The sequence below is a fragment of the Stigmatopora nigra genome, unplaced genomic scaffold (genome assembly GCF_051989575.1).
Source record: "Stigmatopora nigra isolate UIUO_SnigA unplaced genomic scaffold, RoL_Snig_1.1 HiC_scaffold_37, whole genome shotgun sequence".
Taxonomy (NCBI): Eukaryota; Metazoa; Chordata; class Actinopteri; order Syngnathiformes; family Syngnathidae; genus Stigmatopora; species Stigmatopora nigra.
In genome coordinates this window covers 54867-75000 of record NW_027551616.1, presented here as the reverse complement: position 1 = coordinate 75000, position 20134 = coordinate 54867, and the positions used below count along the sequence as shown (strand labels likewise).

The following is a 20134-nucleotide window of genomic DNA, read 5'->3' as shown; positions in this document are numbered from 1 at the left end:
GCTTGGATACGCAGTGACATCCTGCAGGCTCTCTGACACCTATAAGGGAATTTAGAATGAGGGAACAGTACCATATTTTCCGCACTATAAGGGCGCACCTAAGAGGCATACCTGTCAACTGGTACGTTCTCGCCGTAATTGGTACAACTGAAAGCCCATTTTTATATTGGTACGCTGTACACATGAAAATGGTACGCTAAACGGTGATTTTGAGAAAAAAAAATAAATTAAGGCACTTTCTAGCCATTTTTCACCATCCGCCATTGTTTCTTCCCGGAAACGCATGTCTGCCAAGTGATATATGTACCGGCGCCTCTGATTGGCTAAAAAACGCATGTCTGCCAAGTGATATATGTACCGGCGCCTCTGATTGGCTAAAAAAAAAAGATCATGATAAACATTTCGTTTTGTAACACTTTCACCATGTGATTTCCGTTTCCTGTTCCCTTGTTTATGTTTACTTTCATTTTCACTTGTTGTTCGTGATTTTTTACAAAAAAGTAAAGTGGTAAGATTTTCCATGTATTTATACATATATGTAAGGGCGAAAACAAAATTTGGTAAGATCACAAATGGTTCGAGGTTGACAGGTATGAAGAGGCTTCAATTTTTTCAAAAGCTGAATATGCGCCTTATATTCCGATGCGCCTTATATATGGAGCAACATTGAGCTGCAACAGGTCTGGCAACTACGGTAAGACACTATTGGGGTAGACCTGCCAACTGGTTTAATAATTGTTTCTTCATGTCGAGCCAATGTGGCCAAACTGGTTTTACAATGGTTTGTTAGGACAGTGGAATGTAGGAAAAGCCAACGAGCTGGCCTTGCAATTGTTTGTTCGCACTACGAATTGTAAGATAGCTAACTAGCTGGCCTTGCAATTGTTTCCTTGTATTGTGGAATATGGCCAACTCACTTTGGAACTGTTTGCTCGAAACGCGCACTATAAGATAGGCTGCGGCAGTTTGTGTGTGCTATAAAAATATCGTGTTTGCATACAACTTAAACCTGCTAATGTCTAACCATATTAGTCCAAAGTTTTGTTTACATAAGCGCTGTCCTACATCACTGTCTTAGAAATATTACCCTTTAGTTCCTATAAAAAGACTGAGCTCTGTTCATTCAGAGAGAATTGCGAGGAAGGCAGGCTGTGAGAGGTTCACAGCTGTCGGAGCATTCTCCAACAATCCTGCAGTCCGGAAATAAACCTATTTCCTGTTTAAATTGATCTCACTCGTTCTTAACCTGCTCCTGAAATTGTATTTTCAGACCTATCAGACACCACCGACTCCATTTTCCTCCGTAGAAGTAGTGCATGTTGGGATATATAAAACGGCGTTTCATGTCCATTTGCGGGCTATGATTAAGAGACACGCTTATAACGCAGAGGCGATCAGTAGGGCAATATAACAAAGGAATTGCAGCGAGTTTCACATTAATGTAAGGGTGTCAGACTTGGGTTGGTTCGCGGGCCGCATTAATGTCAACTCGGTTTCATGTGGGCCGGATTATTTTAGATGTAATATTTAGATTTCTTTAATATTCAGTTTTAAAATATGTCATTCATTAAAGGCGCGTCTTATAATGCGGTGCGCCTAATAGTGCGGTGCGCCTTATAGTGCGGAAGATACAGTACTTTAGTCAGATATTTAGATTTCTTTATAAATGGATTAAAATCCCTAAATATTCATGGGTTCATATCCAGGTCATGTCCATCTGTGTGAAGTTTTCATGTTCTCCCTGGCCCTGCATAGATTTCCTCCGGTACTCTGGTTTCCTCCCACATTTCAAAAACATTTATGGTAGGCTGATTGGACACTCTAAATTGCCACTAAGTATAGGTGTGAGAGTGCATAGTTGTCAGCCTCTGATCCAGAGTCAGCTGGGATAGGCTCCAGCACCCTCCACGAGCCCAATGAGGTTGAAGCGGTCCAGAAAATGAGATGAGACTATATGTTGTACCTTGCTGCTGTTAAAAGATAAACTGTGTCGAAAATACTACTACTTTACCTCGGAAAAAATAATAAAACCGTTCTTTATTCATTTTAGGAGTGAATGGAGTTGTCATAAAGGTGATTTGTAATCTGGCACCAGCCCCAGCCTCTATTATAATGTGGTGTGCCTTTATTAATGGAAAAAGTTTTAAAATGTCATTCATTAAAGGCTCGTCTTATAATGCGGTGCGCCTTATAGTGCGGTGCACCTTATAGTGTGGAAGATACAGTACTATAGTCAGATAAACCTTTATATGTACCTTATTGCCCTCCTCCCTGGTCTTTTCTGTGGGAATGTTCTCAGCTAAGAGGTGGCAATTGTTCACAGTGAGACACACAGCAAGAAACCTCCTTTGACGAACCTCATAGTGGTCAAACATATCAACCGCTAACGTGGCCTCCTCCCTAGAGCACAGTAAGCATAATGAATACCCTCAAAACGATCGCAGATATGAGGGTTGGAACCTAATATTAAGCCTCAAATTCAGGGTTACTTTTTGGTGTACGTGACGTAGGCATTGCGCCGGTTCTCTCCGCTAAACTCCACCGTCAGCCACAGCTCGTAGATGGTTCCAGCTGTTTTGAAGAGGGGGACGAGCTCAATTTCATACATGTCTCTGGGAATGTTTCCCACAAACACCTGACACTCCTCAAAGCGAGGTGCTGGACCTTTCAATTCAAGAGGTTTACAATTCAGTCATGAGTAACAACATGTATGCGCAAGGAATTTACAGCACATTTGTCATTTACTCTCACCGGGTGACGGTACGCCATACTTTCTCTGTCCACTCTCCTGCAGAATGTCATCACATACTGTCTTGTCTTCGGCCAAGGGTTTGGACAGCGACTTGTTGAACTTTCTTGCACGCTTCACCATGATGTCATGCCCTAAAGATGCAGTGACCGGTTTAGCTAGTTTTTAGTGGTACCCTGGAAGACCAAAATAGTTCTGGGATCGGGAGTTCGATCCTAGATCGATTCTCACTGTGTGGAGTTTGCAAGTTCTCCCCGGGCTCAAAATTGCCCCGAGGTATGATAGTGAGTGGTTGTCTCCTTGTGTCCAGAGATTAGTGCCCCATAATTAGCTAGGAATTCTATGTAAGAGCTAAGATAATATTCCAACCCTTTTTTAAAATTCAAAATGTTACTGTAACTATCATGACTTGTTGATGAGCGGTACTCAACTAGATTTACAGTCACTTATAACCAGCGGCGGGCCGTCAGGGCCTTCTACGGACCTTAGAAATATCTGAAACATCTATTATATTTTGTCCATCAATACTTATGAAATAATTCTAAATTATTTGTTAGCTTCCTTTCATTGATTTCCCCCCTGGTTGCACTACTTCCAGATGTGTGTTTTCATATTGAAGCATTTAACCAATCAGATTTCAGCCATTATTTGTTGCCAGGGTCAGAAATCTGCCTCAAAGCCTTCACAATCAGTTCTGCAGGCTGTGCTGTATTAAACAAGAGTCGATAAGACTGTTGTTTTAACCAATCAGATTTCGAGTTGGCAACACCACAATGCCTTGTTGCAGGCGTAGGGATACGTCATCGCTTTCACCAACTCTGATTGTCTAGTGATAAAGTGGACTAGCCAAAGCTACCAAACTGTGTTTGGAGTGAGCTGCACAAGCAAATATATTGTTGTGTTGATTTAAAGCCGTTTTCAAGACGGGCTATGCCAGAAATACAACAGGACAGGCTCGACTTTCTGCATTAGCTACGATGGCGATAGAATAGAAGGAAGAAAGAAAGGAGTATGGATATTGTGTACAGTTACAAAGGATTTTTGGTGAGTAAAATATGGCTATATTCCGAAATAATATTTCAATTGTGGGCCACATTCTAATATCTGAAAACCTCCAGTTTAAGGTCCAGTGTTTGTATTTAATCACTAAATGCTGCTAGGAAGTGGATTTTACCCCATTTTTGTGATTTTTTTGTCGTTTCGCGTATGGACGTATATGGACGTATCGACGTTCATCGCTGTCTTATTACCGGGAAGGTTATACTCCGGGCCCGGTTCTGATGTCTAAAAAGCTTGAGTGTTTGTATTTAGTCAGTAAATGCTGTTTTCGGCTGGATTTTAACTCATTTTCGGGCAATGTTCATTGACGTTCATCGCTATCTTTTCCCGGCAATATCACCCCCCGGCCTGGTTATTAGAAAGATATCATTAAAACTGAAAAGCTCCAGTATTTGTATTTAATCAATATATGCTGCAAGAAAGTGGATTTTAACCGTTGACCGTTTAACTGCTTATAACACATAATAGATTTCGGTTATTTCTAATTATTGCGTCAAACAATTTTCTACAGAAAAACATGGAACTTGTCTGGGGGTTGATGAATTTCTCAACTGGCACCAATTCCCCTGGTCCTTTCTGTTTGAACTCGAGCTTCATTGTTTTCTCTGTTGTCCTTGGCAATACACCAACACACCAAACTTTCACAATAAAAGAAAGCTGCAGTATCGATTTATTTTTAGCACAAAATTGACAACACCCTTTGGAATCGGTTGATCATTGGAATGGAATTTCTAGATATTCTTTTTTCTTATTTAGGAAATGTTTCTTTCTAATTCCATTGATTAAGATTTGACTTACTTTGGAATCCTTGTCTCGTTGAATTTGAGCTTTTTTTTGCTTGTTTAGACTTGTATCAGTCCACCGAGTGGGTCTAGCCCCACAGTTTCGTTCCTATGGTACGAAGACAACAGTCAGGATCCTCACAAGTACTACATTTTATCCTTACAAAAATAACTTAGTCCCTTACAAACAGAATCATGAAAATCACGGTATATTTGGGGATTAATATGGTGACATGTTGGAGTAATTGTGCTTAATGAATTAAGCAACTCAAGTCACCATGCATCTTCGTTTTGCCATTGAAAAATGGTTTCAATGGCATCTGGTTTTGTCAACTTTCCCTCAGGAGCCAAATTCAGACTTTGCATTTGAAAGACAAGAGATGTGATATTATCGCGATAATTATCATGATCGACTGATCAGAAAATTTTTATTGTGATAACAATTTTCTCATATCGCCCAACTCTAGTCATTACTATTGTGTGTGAGTGGTTTCCAATTAGATGGATGGTCGTTTTAAATAGGAAATGTTTTGGCTTGGATTGGATAACTTTGTTCATCCCGTATTCGGGAAATGTCATTGTGACAGTCGCAAGAGGGTGAGAATGCAGATACAGGAAAGGCATAATTATAAGTTAAACAGTACAGTCGCAAAGGCCACAGAGCAACAAAGCAAAAGCACAAAGTACAAAGCAAATCAAAGTAAATGGGATCATCAAGAACATTGGTTCGCAGGCCGCTTTAACGTCTTTGACACTCGATTAAGAATCGCCGAATGAAATCATTACGACAGAAAAGCAGCAAAAACACAAAACGAGCAAGAGTGGATGGAGCTAATTCCATTTCCCCAAAAATTATTGTTACAGAACTACATAAACTTGAATATCATCCCATTTTCTGAACCGCTTTATTCTTATTAGGGTCGCGAGGAGTGCTGGACAGTGGACCCTGTCCCAGCTGGCAGACACGTACCTTCTTCAGAAAACGTCGCGACGTGACCCATAAAGTAGCGCAGAAGTTAACATATTGTGTGATATCAAATTAGACTGATATCAAACGCAAAATGAAACCTTACTTATAATTGTTGCATCCCAGAAGGGGTGTTCAATTTAAGCTAGGATTCCATCAGCTGGAATCGATGCCACGCCTGCCCGCACACAAGTCCGGCGAGTGAACCTCTCCACCACTGGTGTCAAAGTATCGGCCCGGGGACCAAATCTGGCCCGCCGCCTCATTTTGTGAGGCCCGAGAAAGTAAATCATGAGTGCCGACTTTCTGTTTTAGGATCAAATTCGAATGATTATAGATGATGTACATTACATTTATTGATTTTTCCCTTTTTCAAATCAATCATTGCATTTTGTTCAATCCATTTTTTTCCTTTGGTGTTTTTAGTTCAAACCGCATTTTGTAAGATCTAAAAAATAAATATATAGATATTTTCCACCCTAATATTGAACTTAATTTAAAAAAATGAATTTTGTTTCCATTTCAAATGAAAAACATGATTAAAAGAAATTTTCCATTACTAAGGGAAAAAAGCTCTTTCACTAAATCCAATTGAAAAGAACAAAATCTAAAAATTAGATCTAAAATGGTCCGGCCCACATGAGAGTCTCTATTATGGAGTTGACATTAATGTGGCCAGCGAACCAAAGCTAATGGTTAGCTAAGCTTATTTGGTTTCTAAACAACATTTATGGATACAGACAAAACACTTACCCCAATTGTGCTCCACCATGAATTCCGAGTGATCTTTTTCCAATGTTAAAAAAATGGCAAGGCAAGCATCATGTTGTCATAACAAAGGTCTTTTGAAACAAAGTCACTCAGCGGCGTTGACCAATCAAATGCCAGACTTTGAATATGAATGTGTGTATGTGTATGTGTATGTGTGTATGTGTATGTGTATGTGTGTATGTGTGTATGTGTATGTGTGTATGTGTATATATATATATATATATATATATATATATATATATATATATATATATATATATATATATATATATATATATATATATATATATATATATATATATATATATATATATATATATATATATATATATATATATATATATATATATATATATATATATACACACACACACACACACACACACACACACACACATTGTGTTTTACAGCCACTTTATCTTTTTTAAATTACATTTTCATATTTCTTAATACATTCCTTTTTACTTTAATGATGAGTGATGAGTATGTTAATACTTTAGTCCTTTTTTCTCTCTCTATGTTTCATATGTACTGTTAACGGATGCAGTTTTTTATATGTATCTTGTGCTGACCCGGTCGATCTGTCAAATTTTTCAAGTCAATGTGGCCCTTTTTAAGTCATTGTCTTGACAAACTAAGAACATATGTATTAAATTATTAAGTTTCATGCAAATGTTTATAATAATGTAATAGTATTGTGCATTCCCAACCAAAGACAACAGGAAGTTTGCCGGGAGGGAGTTGGGGCTCCATTGTCAAGTAGGTTACTCCAAAAAAGGGCGGCTGCGAATTGACTCTGTATGAGAGCAGCAGTGCATGATGGGATTATAAAAAAAAATCATACTTTAAAGCTAAAATAAAGACTGGCCAGTTGATGTTATGACTCAACTATTACATTACTAGTTCTCGGTAGAATGACCTTATACAAGGCGTGTGTTTATGACTATGTTATTAAAAACGAGCACGTGAATGAAGACGCCGAGCACACCAAACAAGAGGGTGCTGAATCTGTGACCAACTTATACTTACCTGGCAGGGGAGATATCATGGTCGGTAAGGTGGTTCACCCAGGGTGAAGCTCTACCATTGCACTCCCGGCCGTGCTGACCCTTGCGAATTCCACAAATGTGGGAAATGGACTGCACAATTTCTGTTGGTAGGGAACTGCGTCTGCGCCCTCCCCTGATAAACTGTAAAAACTGTAATACAGTGTTCCCTCGCTTATCGCGGTTAATGGGGACCGGGACCACCCGTGATAAGTGCATTTGCGCGCAGTAGGGATTCCCCTTCAAAATGCTTAATTTGAATTTAATTCCAAATATATATATATATATATATATATATATATATATATATATATATATATATATATATATATATATATATATATATATATATATATATATATATATATATATATATATATATATATATATATATATATATATATATATATATATATATATATATATATATATATATATATATATATATATATATATATATATATATATATATATATATATATATATGACATATGACTTTTAAAATATGTCATTCATTAAAGGCGCGTCTTATAATGCGGTGCGCCTTATAGTGCGGAAGATACAGTACTTTAGTCAGATAAACCTTTGTATGTACCTTATTGCCCTGCTCCTTGGTCTTGTCTGAGGGAATGTTCCCAGCTAGGAGGTGGGAATCGTTCACAGTGAGGCACACAGCAAGAAACCTCCCTCGACGAACCTCATACTTGTCAAACATATCAACCGCTAATGTGGCCTCCTCCCTAGAGCACAGTAAGCACAATGAATAACATTAAAAAGATCGCAGATATGAGAGTTGAAACCTGATATTAAGCCTCATATTCGGGGTTACTTTTTGGTGTACGTGACGTAGGCATTGCGCCAGATCTCTCCGCTAAACCCCACCGTCAGCCTCAGCTCGTAGATGGTTCCAGCTGTTTTGAAGAGGGGGACGAGCTCAATTTCATACATGTCTCTGGGAATGTTTCCCACAAACACCTGACACTCCTCAAATCGAGGTGCTGGACCTTTTAATTCAAGAGGTTTACAATTCAGTCATGAGTAACAACATGTATGCGCAAGGAATTTACAGCACATTTGTCATTTACTCTAACCGGGTGACGGTACGCCATACTTTCTCTGTCCACTCTCCTGCAGAATGTCATCACATACTGTCTTGTCTTCGGCCAAGGGTTTGGACAGCGACTTGTTGAACTTTCTTGGACGCTTCACCATGATGTCATGCCCTAAAGATGCAGTGACCGGTTTAGCTAGTTTTTGGTGGTACCCTGGAAGACCAAAATAGTTCTGGGATCGGGAGTTCGATCCTAGATCGATTCTCACTGTGTGGAGTTTGCAAGTTCTCCCCGGGCTCAAAATTGCCCCGAGGTATGATAGTGAGTGGTTGTCTCCAGGGTTGTGTCCAGAGATTAGTGCCCCATAATTAGCTAGGAATTCTATGTAAGAGCTAAGATAATATTCCAACCCTTTTTTAAAATTCAAAATGTTACTGTAACTATCATGACTTGTTGATGAGCGGTACTCAACTAGATTTACAGTCACTTATAACCAGCGGCGGGCCGTCAGGGCCTTCTACGGACCTTAGAAATATCTGAAACATCTATTATATTTTGTCCATCAATACTTATGAAATAATTCTAAATTATTTGTTAGCTTCCTTTCATTGATTTCCCCCCTGGTTGCACTACTTCCAGATGTGTGTTTTCATATTGAACCATTTAACCAATCAGATTTTAGCCATTATTTGTTGCCAGGGTCAGAAATCGGCCTCAAAGCCTTCACAATCAGTTCTGCAGGCTGTGCTGTATTAAACAAGAGTCGATAAGACTGTTGTTTTAACCAATCAGATTTCGAGTTGGCAACACCACAATGCCTTGTTGCAGGCGTAGGGATACGTCATCGCTTTCACCAACTCTGATTGTCTAGTGATAAAGTGGACTAGCCAAAGCTACCAAACTGTGTTTGGAGTGAGCTGCACAAGCAAATATATTGTTGTATTGATTTAAAGCCGTTTTCAAGACGGGCTATGCCAGAAATACAACAGGACAGGCTCGTGTTTCTGCATTAGCTACGATGGCGATAGAATAGAAGGAAGAAAGAAAGGAGTATGGATATTGTGTACAGTTACAAAGGATTTTTGGTGAGTAAAATATGGCTATATTCCGAAATAATATTTCAATTGTGGGCCACATTCTAATATCTGAAAACCTCCAGTTTAAGGTCCAGTGTTTGTATTTAATCACTAAATGCTGCTAGGAAGTGGATTTTACCCCATTTTTGTGATTTTTTTGTCGTTTCACGTATGGACGTATATGGACGTATCGACGTTCATCGCTGTCTTATTACCGGGAAGGTTATACTCCGGGCCCGGTTCTGATGTCTAAAAAGCTTGAGTGTTTGTATTTAGTCAGTAAATGCTGTTTTCGGCTGGATTTTGCCTCATTTTCGGGCAATGTTTGCCGGTACGCCATTGACGTTCATCGCTATTTTTTCCCGGCAATATCACCCCCCGGCCTGGTTGTAATGTCTGAAAAGCTCCAGTATTTGTATTTAATCAATATATGCTGCAAGAAAGTGGATTTTAACCGTTGACCGTTTAACTGCTTATAACACATAATAGATTTCGGTTATTTCTAATTATTGCGTCAAACAATTTTCTACAGAAAAACATGGAACTTGTCTGGGGGTTGATGAATTTCTCAACTGGCACCAATTCCCCTGGTCCTTTCTGTTTGAACTCGAGCTTCATTGTTTTCTCTGTTGTCCTTGGCAATACACCAACACACCAAACTTTCACAATAAAAGAAAGCTGCAGTATCGATTTATTTTTAGCACAAAATTGACAACACCCTTTGGAATCGGTTGATCATTGGAATGGAATTTCTAGATATTCTTTTTTCTTATTTAGGAAATGTTTCTTTCTAATTCCATTGATTAAGATTTGACTTACTTTGGAATCCTTGTCTCGTTGAATTTGAGCTTTTTTTTGCTTGTTTAGACTTGTATCAGTCCACCGAGTGGGTCTAGCCCCACAGTTTCGTTCCTATGGTACGAAGACAACAGTCAGGATCCTCACAAGTACTACATTTTAACCTTACAAAAATAACTTAGTCCCTTACAAACAGAATTATGAAAATCACGGTATATTTGGGGATTAATATGGTGACATGTTGGAGTAATTGTGCTTAATGAATTAAGCAACTCAAGTCACCATGCATCTTTGTTTTGACATTGAAAAATGGTTTCAATGGCATCTGGTTTTGTCAACTTTCCCTCAGGAGCAAAATTCAGACTTTGCATTTGAAAGACAAGAGATGTGATATTATCGCGATAATTATCATGATCGACTGATCAGAAAATTTTTATTGTGAACAAATTTTTTTTATCATTTTTGTTGTTTAAAAATCATCTTGTAAAATCTAAAAATATGTATACTTCCCTGGCATTAAAGGCATTCTTTGCTGTCCTCGAATGAGTAAAGGGGGTTAAAATGGGTTAAAGAAATGTTCAACGAAGCTCCGGTTTGTGCCGAAGTAATTTAAAAGGCTTTAAAAAATACACCGCTATCGAACTGGTTTCAGTTTTATTGATTTAATAATAGGGGCAATACAAATTTATGAACATATACATCTTCATATTAATGAACATAAATATGTAAGATTATACTCGAAGGCTAATTTCCATCTTTAGTCCCTTGCGCAGGTTGAAGATAAAATCAATTGGGCATAGAAACGATGAGACACACACACACACGCCAAACAATAATAGCATCATTTAGAGTTTTTTCTGTTCAGACATCTTTTCAGACATAGGTTTCATCATCATCAAATCATCAAAAGCCTCTGTTGTCATCATACACAGCTGCGTATAACGAAATTGGTTTCACTTTCTTTATATGTGTCAGTTAAAAGACATCTTGAAAGAGGAGAAAGTATTCATTAGGCAATAATACAGAATTAGGAAATAAGGCCTCTCGTAAAAACCCAAACATTGAAGAGGGCTTTTATTCCAGCTCAATTTCTTCACCAAAAGACTGCTTTTTGTATTCAACTGTAAAAATAACTCAATCATCAATAAGTATGTCATAATAACGTAATCAACATATAAGTTGTCAACCACATTAACAAGTAGGGAAGTGCACTAATAACAACACACTGTGCGAAAAAGCTTGGAAGAGTGACTCTGCATATTCTCTACCTCGGTCACAGTCTGCATCTTGTGGAAGTGTTCCTGTGTGTGGTTCCAGTTTTTGTCCAACTTCACAACGTCTTTTTGAGTCTGTATCCGTTTTAGCTACCCCAACCATGATGGCGCCGTTCAAGCGGCAGCCCGCGGTGGTAGCTCCGTCCACTCTTGCTCCTTTTGTCTTTTTGCTGCTTTTATGTCTTAATGATTTGATTTGGTGATTCGTAATGATTCCATTGACTTTGATTCACTTTGTACTTTGTGCTTTTCCCCTGCTGTTCTGTCTAATCGCCTTCTTGCTACTGCCACAATGAAATTTCCCCAATACGGGATGATTTAAGTTATACATCCATCCAAATCAAGTATAATCAATAAGTAATTCATAATTAGTCAACATAATAAATAAATAAATAGTAGTCGACATTGATAAGTAGTCAACAGGAATAAGTCATTTATTTTTTAAATGTATTATTTATTTATCCAACACGTATCAATATATAACTAAAAAAGTGCATCACTGAAAGATACACTAAGCATGAAATTCACTCTGACCGTGTCAATGTATCTCTTTAAACTAACTCTACCCTACTCTACAGACTGTCATTTGCCACTGACGTTGCCCGTGGGATGTCCCACCTTCACCAACACAAGACGTTTCATGGTCGACTCCACTCCAGAAACTGTTATTGATGATCGCTGGGTTTGCAAGATCTCAGGTTAAAAACAGCAATGAGCAAAATGCAAAGTCCAGTTAAATAATCCACCCCCCCCCCCCCCCCGTATAGATTATGGCCTGACATTGTAAAGAAAAAGGAGGACTTTGACGAGGTCAGCAATGCGTTCACTTGTAGCGACATAAACCTACTGTGCTCCGGAGGTCCTTCTTGGAACCAGCCCACCCGTGACACAAGCGGCGGATGTCTACAGGTTTGAATTTAAAATGATGGGAGGCATTGACAGAACAACACCATTGCTATCATAAATAACAGGGTACAAAGGCTTGTCTTCAATAATATGGAGGAAATGTTTCAGGTGGCTGTCAGTCTTGTACAGGCTCATGAGTTGGGTGGCTGTGTATTCTTTGAGCTGGTTTAGTGGCTTGAAGAGGATGTCTCCTGGTGGTTTAGCTGTATACGTGAAAGGACCTGAGATGGTGTCTAGGTCATGAGTCCCTATCGCCACCAGACTCCTCTTTCTGCAGATGTTTTGATGCAGTTTGTCCTGAGCTCGATGAAGCTATCGTAGCGTTCCAGCATGAATGTGATGTTCCTTAAAACTGCTGCCACAGCATAGGGCCGTACAGCTGCTGTCTCCTTGGTGATAATCAGCTTCTGAACCTCCCCACTAATTGGGCTGTCCCGTTTGTACCGAGGGGCCTCCAACTTATTCTTGAAGACCTGCAGTCCACGGACCAAACCTTCCAAACAGAGAAGGTCATAGCGGTTTGCTGGTACATCGATCTTGTAAAGGACAACATCTGACGCTCCCGCTGCCTTTACATCACCTTGCTCACGGCTGATTATCTCCTTCTCAGAGGTAATTTCATCCAGCTCCAGTCCAAATTCGAAACATAGTTCGTCAAACTCCTCATCAGTATAGGTTTTCCCCAACGCTTTAAAGAGAAGATCTCTTTTTACGCCAACAGTCGGCATGTTTTCTACTATCCTTCCTCTCTTCAGCCACGGTGAAAAGGACCCAACCAGATGCCTGTAGCTGCCTGCAGAGGTGCCTGACTACACAGGTGCGCACATATTTTCTTGGTTCTTCGACTTACCTTTCCTCTGTGACAGCAGCACGGCATAGTCTCATTTTTCAACTCGAATCTCTGGGGGCGGAGTATTCAGCCACACCCAGGCTGCCTGCCACTGATAGTACAGTCACAGTGATGAGGGTGGCAGCGGATTTCATTTTGGCTTCTGTGTGATGGTGTAAAAACTATGAGAGGTCAAGGTTAGGTGGGCGGTGCTCGTGGCAGGTGAGCAGACGTCAGATGTTTTTTTCACGGACAAGGGTTTTGGAACCGTCCGACTTCCAGTCTACTCAGAGTCACCGATGTCTCGAACTACTTTGACTTGGGATTCGTGAATCCACGTCGACCTCTCAGCAATTTATTACTGCGGTGGGGGTGGTGAGTTGAACCACAAAGGGGCCTTCCCAACATGGCGAGGACCAGGACTTCCTTTTTGTCACTCAAATCAGGATCTGGTCACCAGACTTCACCACCTCCTGCAGTGTAGACGCAAGGATCACGGCAGCTTACATGTTCTTTGAACAAGTTTATCGGTTTCTTGGTTTTATCGTACCATTTATTCGCTCCTCAAGTCCCACGCTCTTTTGGACGTTGCACTTGTTGCACTTGTTGTTGTTGTTGTTGTTAGGCCACCCAGGCGTCTAAGGGTTACCCTCAGCTGCGCTAGAGCTGGCCCTGGAACGCGGATTAGTTCTTCCGGGGGGTAGCCGTTGGTGGTATTTGTTGCATTCGAAGGCGGCGACGAGCTTGTAGAATCCAATTGGTAATAATGAGATTATGTGATTCTTACATGATTTGTCATTAATTGCTTATTGCTAAACCAAGCCCCAAAAATGGAAGGGAACTTCCGGGTAACACTGTACCTTCACGATAACTAAGAGAAAAAGGAAACATCAACAGAAATACTTTCTGAAATATTTTTCAAACCCAGCAAAATTGACAGTGAGGCAATTCTTCCAAAATTTCCCAATTTCCCAGGATTCAAAATTCTTCCAAAATGTGCTGTCGACCAGATGTCAAATGAAATCAAATGTTTAAGTATTGTGTGCCAGGCCCAAAACAGAACAAAAAAATATCTCCTGGTAATACTTCTGAATGCAGAAGAAATGGGAAAAGATTTCCACTTATTTGAATTGAGACGGTGTCTCGGACAAGCTGATGTCAGGCTAAGGGGAGCACTTTTTGGGGTTTTCAACCCTCTTTGAGGTCCATCCGTCTCCGGGTTCAGGCTGGTTGAGGGGGTGTCGGTTCTGCCAGCAGACCAGGAGTGACCACCTAGTGTCAACGTAGACCGTTTTATGATAAAGGTCCAATGACATGGCTCTTTAAATCTCAACTCCTTAATTGGGATTGTCACGTTGTCGCACGTTGAAGTAATATCACTAGATTGTGTTATTAGAACAAAGCCATTGTACTGCATACTATGAAAAATGAATAGGGATAACTGAACTGACTTCTTGACTTCCTTTTCAATCCGATTTTTTCTCAATAAATGTTTTTTCGATACCGATTCTGATGCAAATATTTTTAGACCAGCGCAAAGAATGCAAAATGTAATGTAAATAGCAAATGACAAATAACTATTTCTGCGAAAGTAAAAAAATGTTTTGACCTGGATTGGAAACGAGGACCCCAGAACTGTCAGGCCGGCGCGCTAACCACTCGCTCTATTTAAGTCATTAGTTTCAAAAGAAATGTTTACACCCGTTGGCTTAGCTGTTTGATTTAAACCACCTGAATAGCACCCTCGTAGTTTGTCTTTGTTTGGTCCTAATAAAATAACCAGAACATTTTTGACTTTGATTGCCATTATGCCATTCTTACTACTGTTAATGGCAAACTGGAATATGGAAACATGGGAGAAGCAGCAGGATCTTTTGGGCAAGCGACGCCAGTCTTCTGGATCTGGAGACGACAGCAATGAAGCAATTATGGTGAGTTACTCAAAAACACAAACTATTAAAGGATTGACTACAACTTGATGTGAGATGTCCAAAGCAATTCCCGGTGGCTAAGCGCCGTTCCTTTTCAACCACTGTACTTCAAAGGAGCTCTCATTCGCCACCATTTTGACTGAAAAATGTACACAAAGAAAATATACATTGCTGATTTGCTGTCCTCGTGGAATATTTCCAAAAATAAGACATATTCTAACATTTTTCTTTGAGTGCCGCCGGTTGAGAAGCCGTGGAAGACAACGTTCTTGGCGGTCTTGGATGTGGTGCCTGATTTCAAGTCACCACTCCATCCCACTAGGATGAACCTTTAGGGGACGGGGGCGGTGGGCTCTTGCTCTTGACGAGCAGTACTGATAGGCTCTAGCACCCCTGCGACTCTAACGAGGATAAAGCAGTTCAGAAAATGAGATGAGATTTTTGTATTGTCCTTCCTCTTTCAGGCCCGACCAATAAGTAAGGGGTATTCGAATATAAAGGGCAGACCTACAGATCCTTCTGAGTGTAACTATCTGTGTTTTCATAGGAATGATTTAATGAAATAAGGCTTTCAAGGAGGTTTTATGAAAGCTGTACACAAATATGAGATAAACAATAAACGGGAAAATGTAGGAATTATTAGCAAATCATCATTTATCATACATTGGCTAGGTTTAGTACAAGCCTTGCCTGAAATTGTATGTATTCTTCCTTTAGATAGTCGCCATCATTTCGTTTCTTGCCACCAATGAAGAACGCTTTGTTTATCCTCATTCAAAACGAGACGTGCCAAGGCGTCTTGAAGTCCTTGCCCCTGGTGTTTCGGCTCATAGGATGAGATTGATAAAGTGTTTTAAAAATTCTGACGTCTCAATTGTGTAATCCACCCCCTCAACTTCAGAGTTTAACGTCCATGTAATCAGGGCTTACCGAATGTAATCAAAATGGAAAAAAAAGGCAGAACGCCTTTGGGGATTTGCCACAACCGGTTTTCAACATCTGTCCATAGCAACGTTCCGTGAGCCAAAAACCTCTCGCAGAAGATCCTCCCGATGTCCTCACAGTGCCTCCTCAAGATGATGTAATGCCTCTCTAATCTGATGAAGAGTGCATACGTGCGTGCGTACCTGCGTTCGTACGTACGCAGGTACGCACAAATTCTCAACATCCACCATCAAGCAATATTTGTGTCTTGCAGGTTTCCTGAAATATTTTGGTCCTGAGCAGCAGGAGTCAGAGTCTCCCCATTTAAAAGAGGAGGAGCCAGATCCCCCAAACAGCGAAAGAGAGAAGAGCAGCAACTTCCAATCAAAAGGGAGTAAGGGCTGGCATCCGTTAAAGAGGTGGGAGATATCAGCAGGTCAACTGGTGAGCCCTTGAAAAGTGAAACTGTCTGAATGAGGCGGGTAGAGGGGAGCAGCCTGTAAACGGGATGGGCATTTTCCTCAATCCCCCATCAGATAATGACAACGGGATGGGCAATTTCCTCAATCCGCCATCAGATAATGACAACGCCACGTCAGACTCTCCTTGCATTGATTATGATGATGATCACAAAAAAGTTCCCCGTGTAAAAAAAATGCTGCAAAAGCTCCTAGTGTGACAAAACAATAGGTACTAAGAATAATTGGAAAAATCATATGAGGAACCACAGTGGAGAAAACCCTTGTGTGGTCAAAGATTTGCTCATACGAGACTTAAACACATGCAACGGAAAATATGTTCAATCTCATACATAGTTGTTGAACCAGCCTTCCATGCATGTTTCTGCGATGTGAGAAAAAACAAACACGCAAGCCCAGGGAGAACATGCAAACACTGCACTTTTGTTATTTTAACCTGCACCTTTTTTCCATTGCATACAAACTGCTAACTAAACAACATTTCCCAAAATGCTTGAGGCTACAGAACCCCGTTACATATAAATAGGTGTGATTTCAGCTTCGGTATAAACTATGGTCTTTTTGCGATAACACAAAAAACGAACAGACCACTTCTGGAGCAAACTGAGATTGCCTTTCCACCTAGGTTTGTCTCTTAAGTCCATAACAGCACCCATTGGTCTGTATTCATGCCTGCCCGAAAAGATGCACACTCCAGCCAGACCTTTTAGGTTCGTTTATAACCAAATAGGTTGGGAATTTATTAATGAAACAGGTTGAAAACCAGACCTACGTGTGTGAGTTGCTATCCTTGGTTAGATTTCTCATGAGCAAATGAGACACTGTATAACCTACCTTGCCTCGGATTAAGTTAATTGTCAAGCAGGGTTAGTACTGAACAAAATAGAGTTCAGTAAATGTCGGCGCGAGCCTTTGAGAATTGATATAATTCATGTTGACATTGCGAGAAGGGACTGCGAGCAAGCACATCACCTCATTGAGCATTATTAATGTCATCAATTTCCTCATGTTTGACCCCTGGGTCGCTTGGTTTTCAGTTTTTATTCCTGATACACAATTGGGAATATATCATTTTGATCATTTTTACCCACAAAGTTTGGAATACCATGGGCCTTATGTTCTGTAAACTGGCCTTGTGACGCAATGGATAATGCGTCTGACTACGAATCAGGAGATTCCAGGTTGGACTCCTGGCTAGCTTGGTTTTCTGTTTTTATTCCTGATACACAATTGGGAATACATCATTTTGATCATTTTCACCCGCAAAGTTTGGATACCATGGGCCTTTCATCCTATAGACAGGGCTAGTGGCGCAATGGATAACGCCTCTGGCTACAAATCAGGAGATTCCAGGTTCGACTCCTGGCTAGCTCGGAATTCTGTTTTTATTCCTGATACACAATTGGGAATACATCATTTTGATCATTTTCACCCGCAAAGTTTGGATTACCATGGGCCTGTTGTCCAAAAGACAGGGCGAGTGGCGCAATGGACAACATCTGACTACGAATCAGGAGATTCCATGTTTGACTCCTGGCTGGCTCGGTTTTCTGTTTTTATTCCTGATACACAATTGGCAATACATCACTTTGATAATATTAACCCACGACATTTGGATTACCATGGGCCCTTTCTGCAATAGACATGGCTAGTGGCGCAATGGAAAACCTGTCTGACCTGGCTAGCTGGGAGTTCTGTTTTTATTCCTGATACACAATTGGGAATACATCACTTGGATCATTTTTACCTGCAAAGTTTGCAAGAAAGCCTGATAATTAACACATATACTGTATAGTGCGGGAAACAAATTAATCAATATGTGCATTATTACATCTTTTATCAGTTTACCCGGAGAGAGTGTGAGCACATTCCCCCACAACCAGAAATTATGCAGTGGAGATTCTCACAATTGGGGAATGGTATATCCTCTGCCAGGTAAGTATGAGTTGCTCAGAGATTCAGCACCCTCTTGTTTGGTGTGCTCGCCGTGTTCATTCACATGCTCGTTTGTAAGAACATAGTCATAAACACACACCCTGTATAAAGTCATTCTACTGAGAACTAGTAATGTAATAGTTGAGTCATAACATTAACTGCCCGGTATTTACTTTAGCTTTATAGTTTTTAGCTTTTTTTCAATAGACAGGGCTAGTGGGGCAAAGGATAACGAGTCTGACTACGAATTAAGAGATTTCAGGTTGGACTCCTGGCTGGCTCGGTTTTCTGTTTTTATTCCTGATACACAATTGGGAATACATCACTTTGATAATATTAACCCACGACATTCGGATTACCATGGGCCTTTCTCCGATAGACTGGACTAGTGGCGCAATGGATAACGCGTCTGTCTTCGAATCAGGAGATTTCAAGTTTGACTCCCGGCTGGCTTGGTATTCTGTTTTTATTCCTGATACACAATTGGGAATACATCACTTGGATCATTTTTAGCCACAGAGTTTGCAAGAAAGCCTGATAATTAAGACATTTACTGTATAGTGAGGGTAACAAATTAACCAATTTGTGCATTAATACATTTTTTAACAGTTTATCAGGAGAGAGCGTGAATACAGTCCTCTGCTACCATTAATTATGCAGTCGAAATTCCCACAAATGGGGAATTCACAAAAAAAGGACTAAAGTATTAACATACTCATCATAAAAGTAAAAAGTATAAAGTACAAAGTAAATTGAGTATTAAAACGTAATTTAAAAAAGATACAGGGGCTGTAAAACACGAAAAACAAATAAGAGTAGACAAATTTACTGCCACTGGCTTCCGCGTGACGGTGCCATCTTGGGGAGAAAATAACTAAACCTTAAAAGGCTTAGCGAGTCGGATGTGGCCCGCGGGTCGTGGTTTGCCAATGTCTGAACTAGAACAATATAAGACATCTACAAATCACTTTATTCTAATCTCTGACAAAATAATGTTTTAAAAATTGAAAACCGAATAGAAATTATGGGAGGAAGTGGTAATATAAGTTAAAAATTCAGGACCGAAACTTGTTGGAAAGTTAACATGTCAGTTGATTATTCAATTGACGGAAAAAAACGTAACGTTACTCCTGTTTCATTAAGACACATCGATTACGGACGTAAAAACACTTTAACTAAGCACTGGAGCGAGAAGCAGATGACTAACGTTGAATATCAGGATAGTTATTTACTTTTATTTTGACAATTGAGGGAAGCCCCACTCTCGCAGAGCATCAAAAAATTGGATAAACCTCTTGTTGTTTCTCCCCACAGAAATTTTTAGTAAAAGGCGAAATATTTATACGATCTGACGAGAAACAAGAGTGTACTAACGTAAGCATAATAGAACAAGCTAAGGTTAAATCCGTAATAGTACTTTAACATACATACAGGCTAAGGCACTCCAAACTAGTGGGCGGCTCCAGTACTTTGAGCAGCCAATGGTTGCAGCAGCTGTATTATGCAGCCAATCACTTTGCAGCAACTATATCAGGCAGTAAGGGCAGTGAAGTACC

General features: G+C 40.0%; 2 protein-coding genes and 3 non-coding genes across 16 annotated transcripts in view; 2 read left to right on the top strand and 3 right to left on the bottom strand.

The window, feature by feature from the left end:
• LOC144192959 (uncharacterized) overlaps window positions 1-10426 on the bottom strand; it is a 16187-nt gene extending 5761 nt beyond the window's left edge. For 2 of the 12 annotated variants that reach the window (XM_077711802.1, XM_077711804.1), the window contains exons 1-6: window positions 10322-10426; window positions 9810-9885; window positions 8466-8597; window positions 8204-8378; window positions 7970-8114; window positions 1-39 (exon numbers count right to left, since the gene is read on the bottom strand). The exon at window positions 1-39 is cut by the window's left edge. In XM_077711802.1, coding sequence (XP_077567928.1) covers window positions 1-39; window positions 7970-8114; window positions 8204-8378; window positions 8466-8586 — 480 coding nt within the window. In that variant the 5' untranslated portion in view covers window positions 8587-8597; window positions 9810-9885; window positions 10322-10426. Of the gene's footprint in view, window positions 40-2255; window positions 2401-2489; window positions 2665-2751; window positions 2884-4606; window positions 4700-5560; window positions 5801-6310; window positions 6460-7969; window positions 8115-8203; window positions 8379-8465; window positions 8598-9809; window positions 9886-10321 lie in introns of those variants that run through there. The other 10 variants (XM_077711801.1, XM_077711796.1, XM_077711797.1 and 7 more) reach the window with 10 other exon arrangements.
• LOC144192963 (U1 spliceosomal RNA) lies at window positions 7350-7513 on the top strand. Its single transcript, XR_013325519.1, has one exon. It is a non-coding gene; the product is annotated as a U1 spliceosomal RNA (small nuclear RNA).
• A 2009-nt stretch (window positions 10427-12435) lies between the features above and the next one.
• LOC144192961 (phenylalanine--tRNA ligase beta subunit-like) lies at window positions 12436-13302 on the bottom strand. The gene is given in 2 exon segments (XM_077711805.1): window positions 12436-12782; window positions 12785-13302. Coding segments are annotated over 2 exon segments (729 nt in total). The 5' UTR covers window positions 13209-13302; the 3' UTR covers window positions 12436-12477.
• A 4642-nt stretch (window positions 13303-17944) lies between these two features.
• Window positions 17945-18017, top strand: trnac-aca (transfer RNA cysteine (anticodon ACA)). Its single transcript has one exon. It is a non-coding gene; the product is annotated as a tRNA-Cys (tRNA).
• Window positions 18018-19832: 1815 nt separating this feature from the next.
• On the bottom strand, window positions 19833-19944 carry LOC144192964 (U5 spliceosomal RNA). Its single transcript, XR_013325520.1, has one exon. It is a non-coding gene; the product is annotated as a U5 spliceosomal RNA (small nuclear RNA).
• Between the last annotated feature and the right edge of the window lie 190 nt (window positions 19945-20134).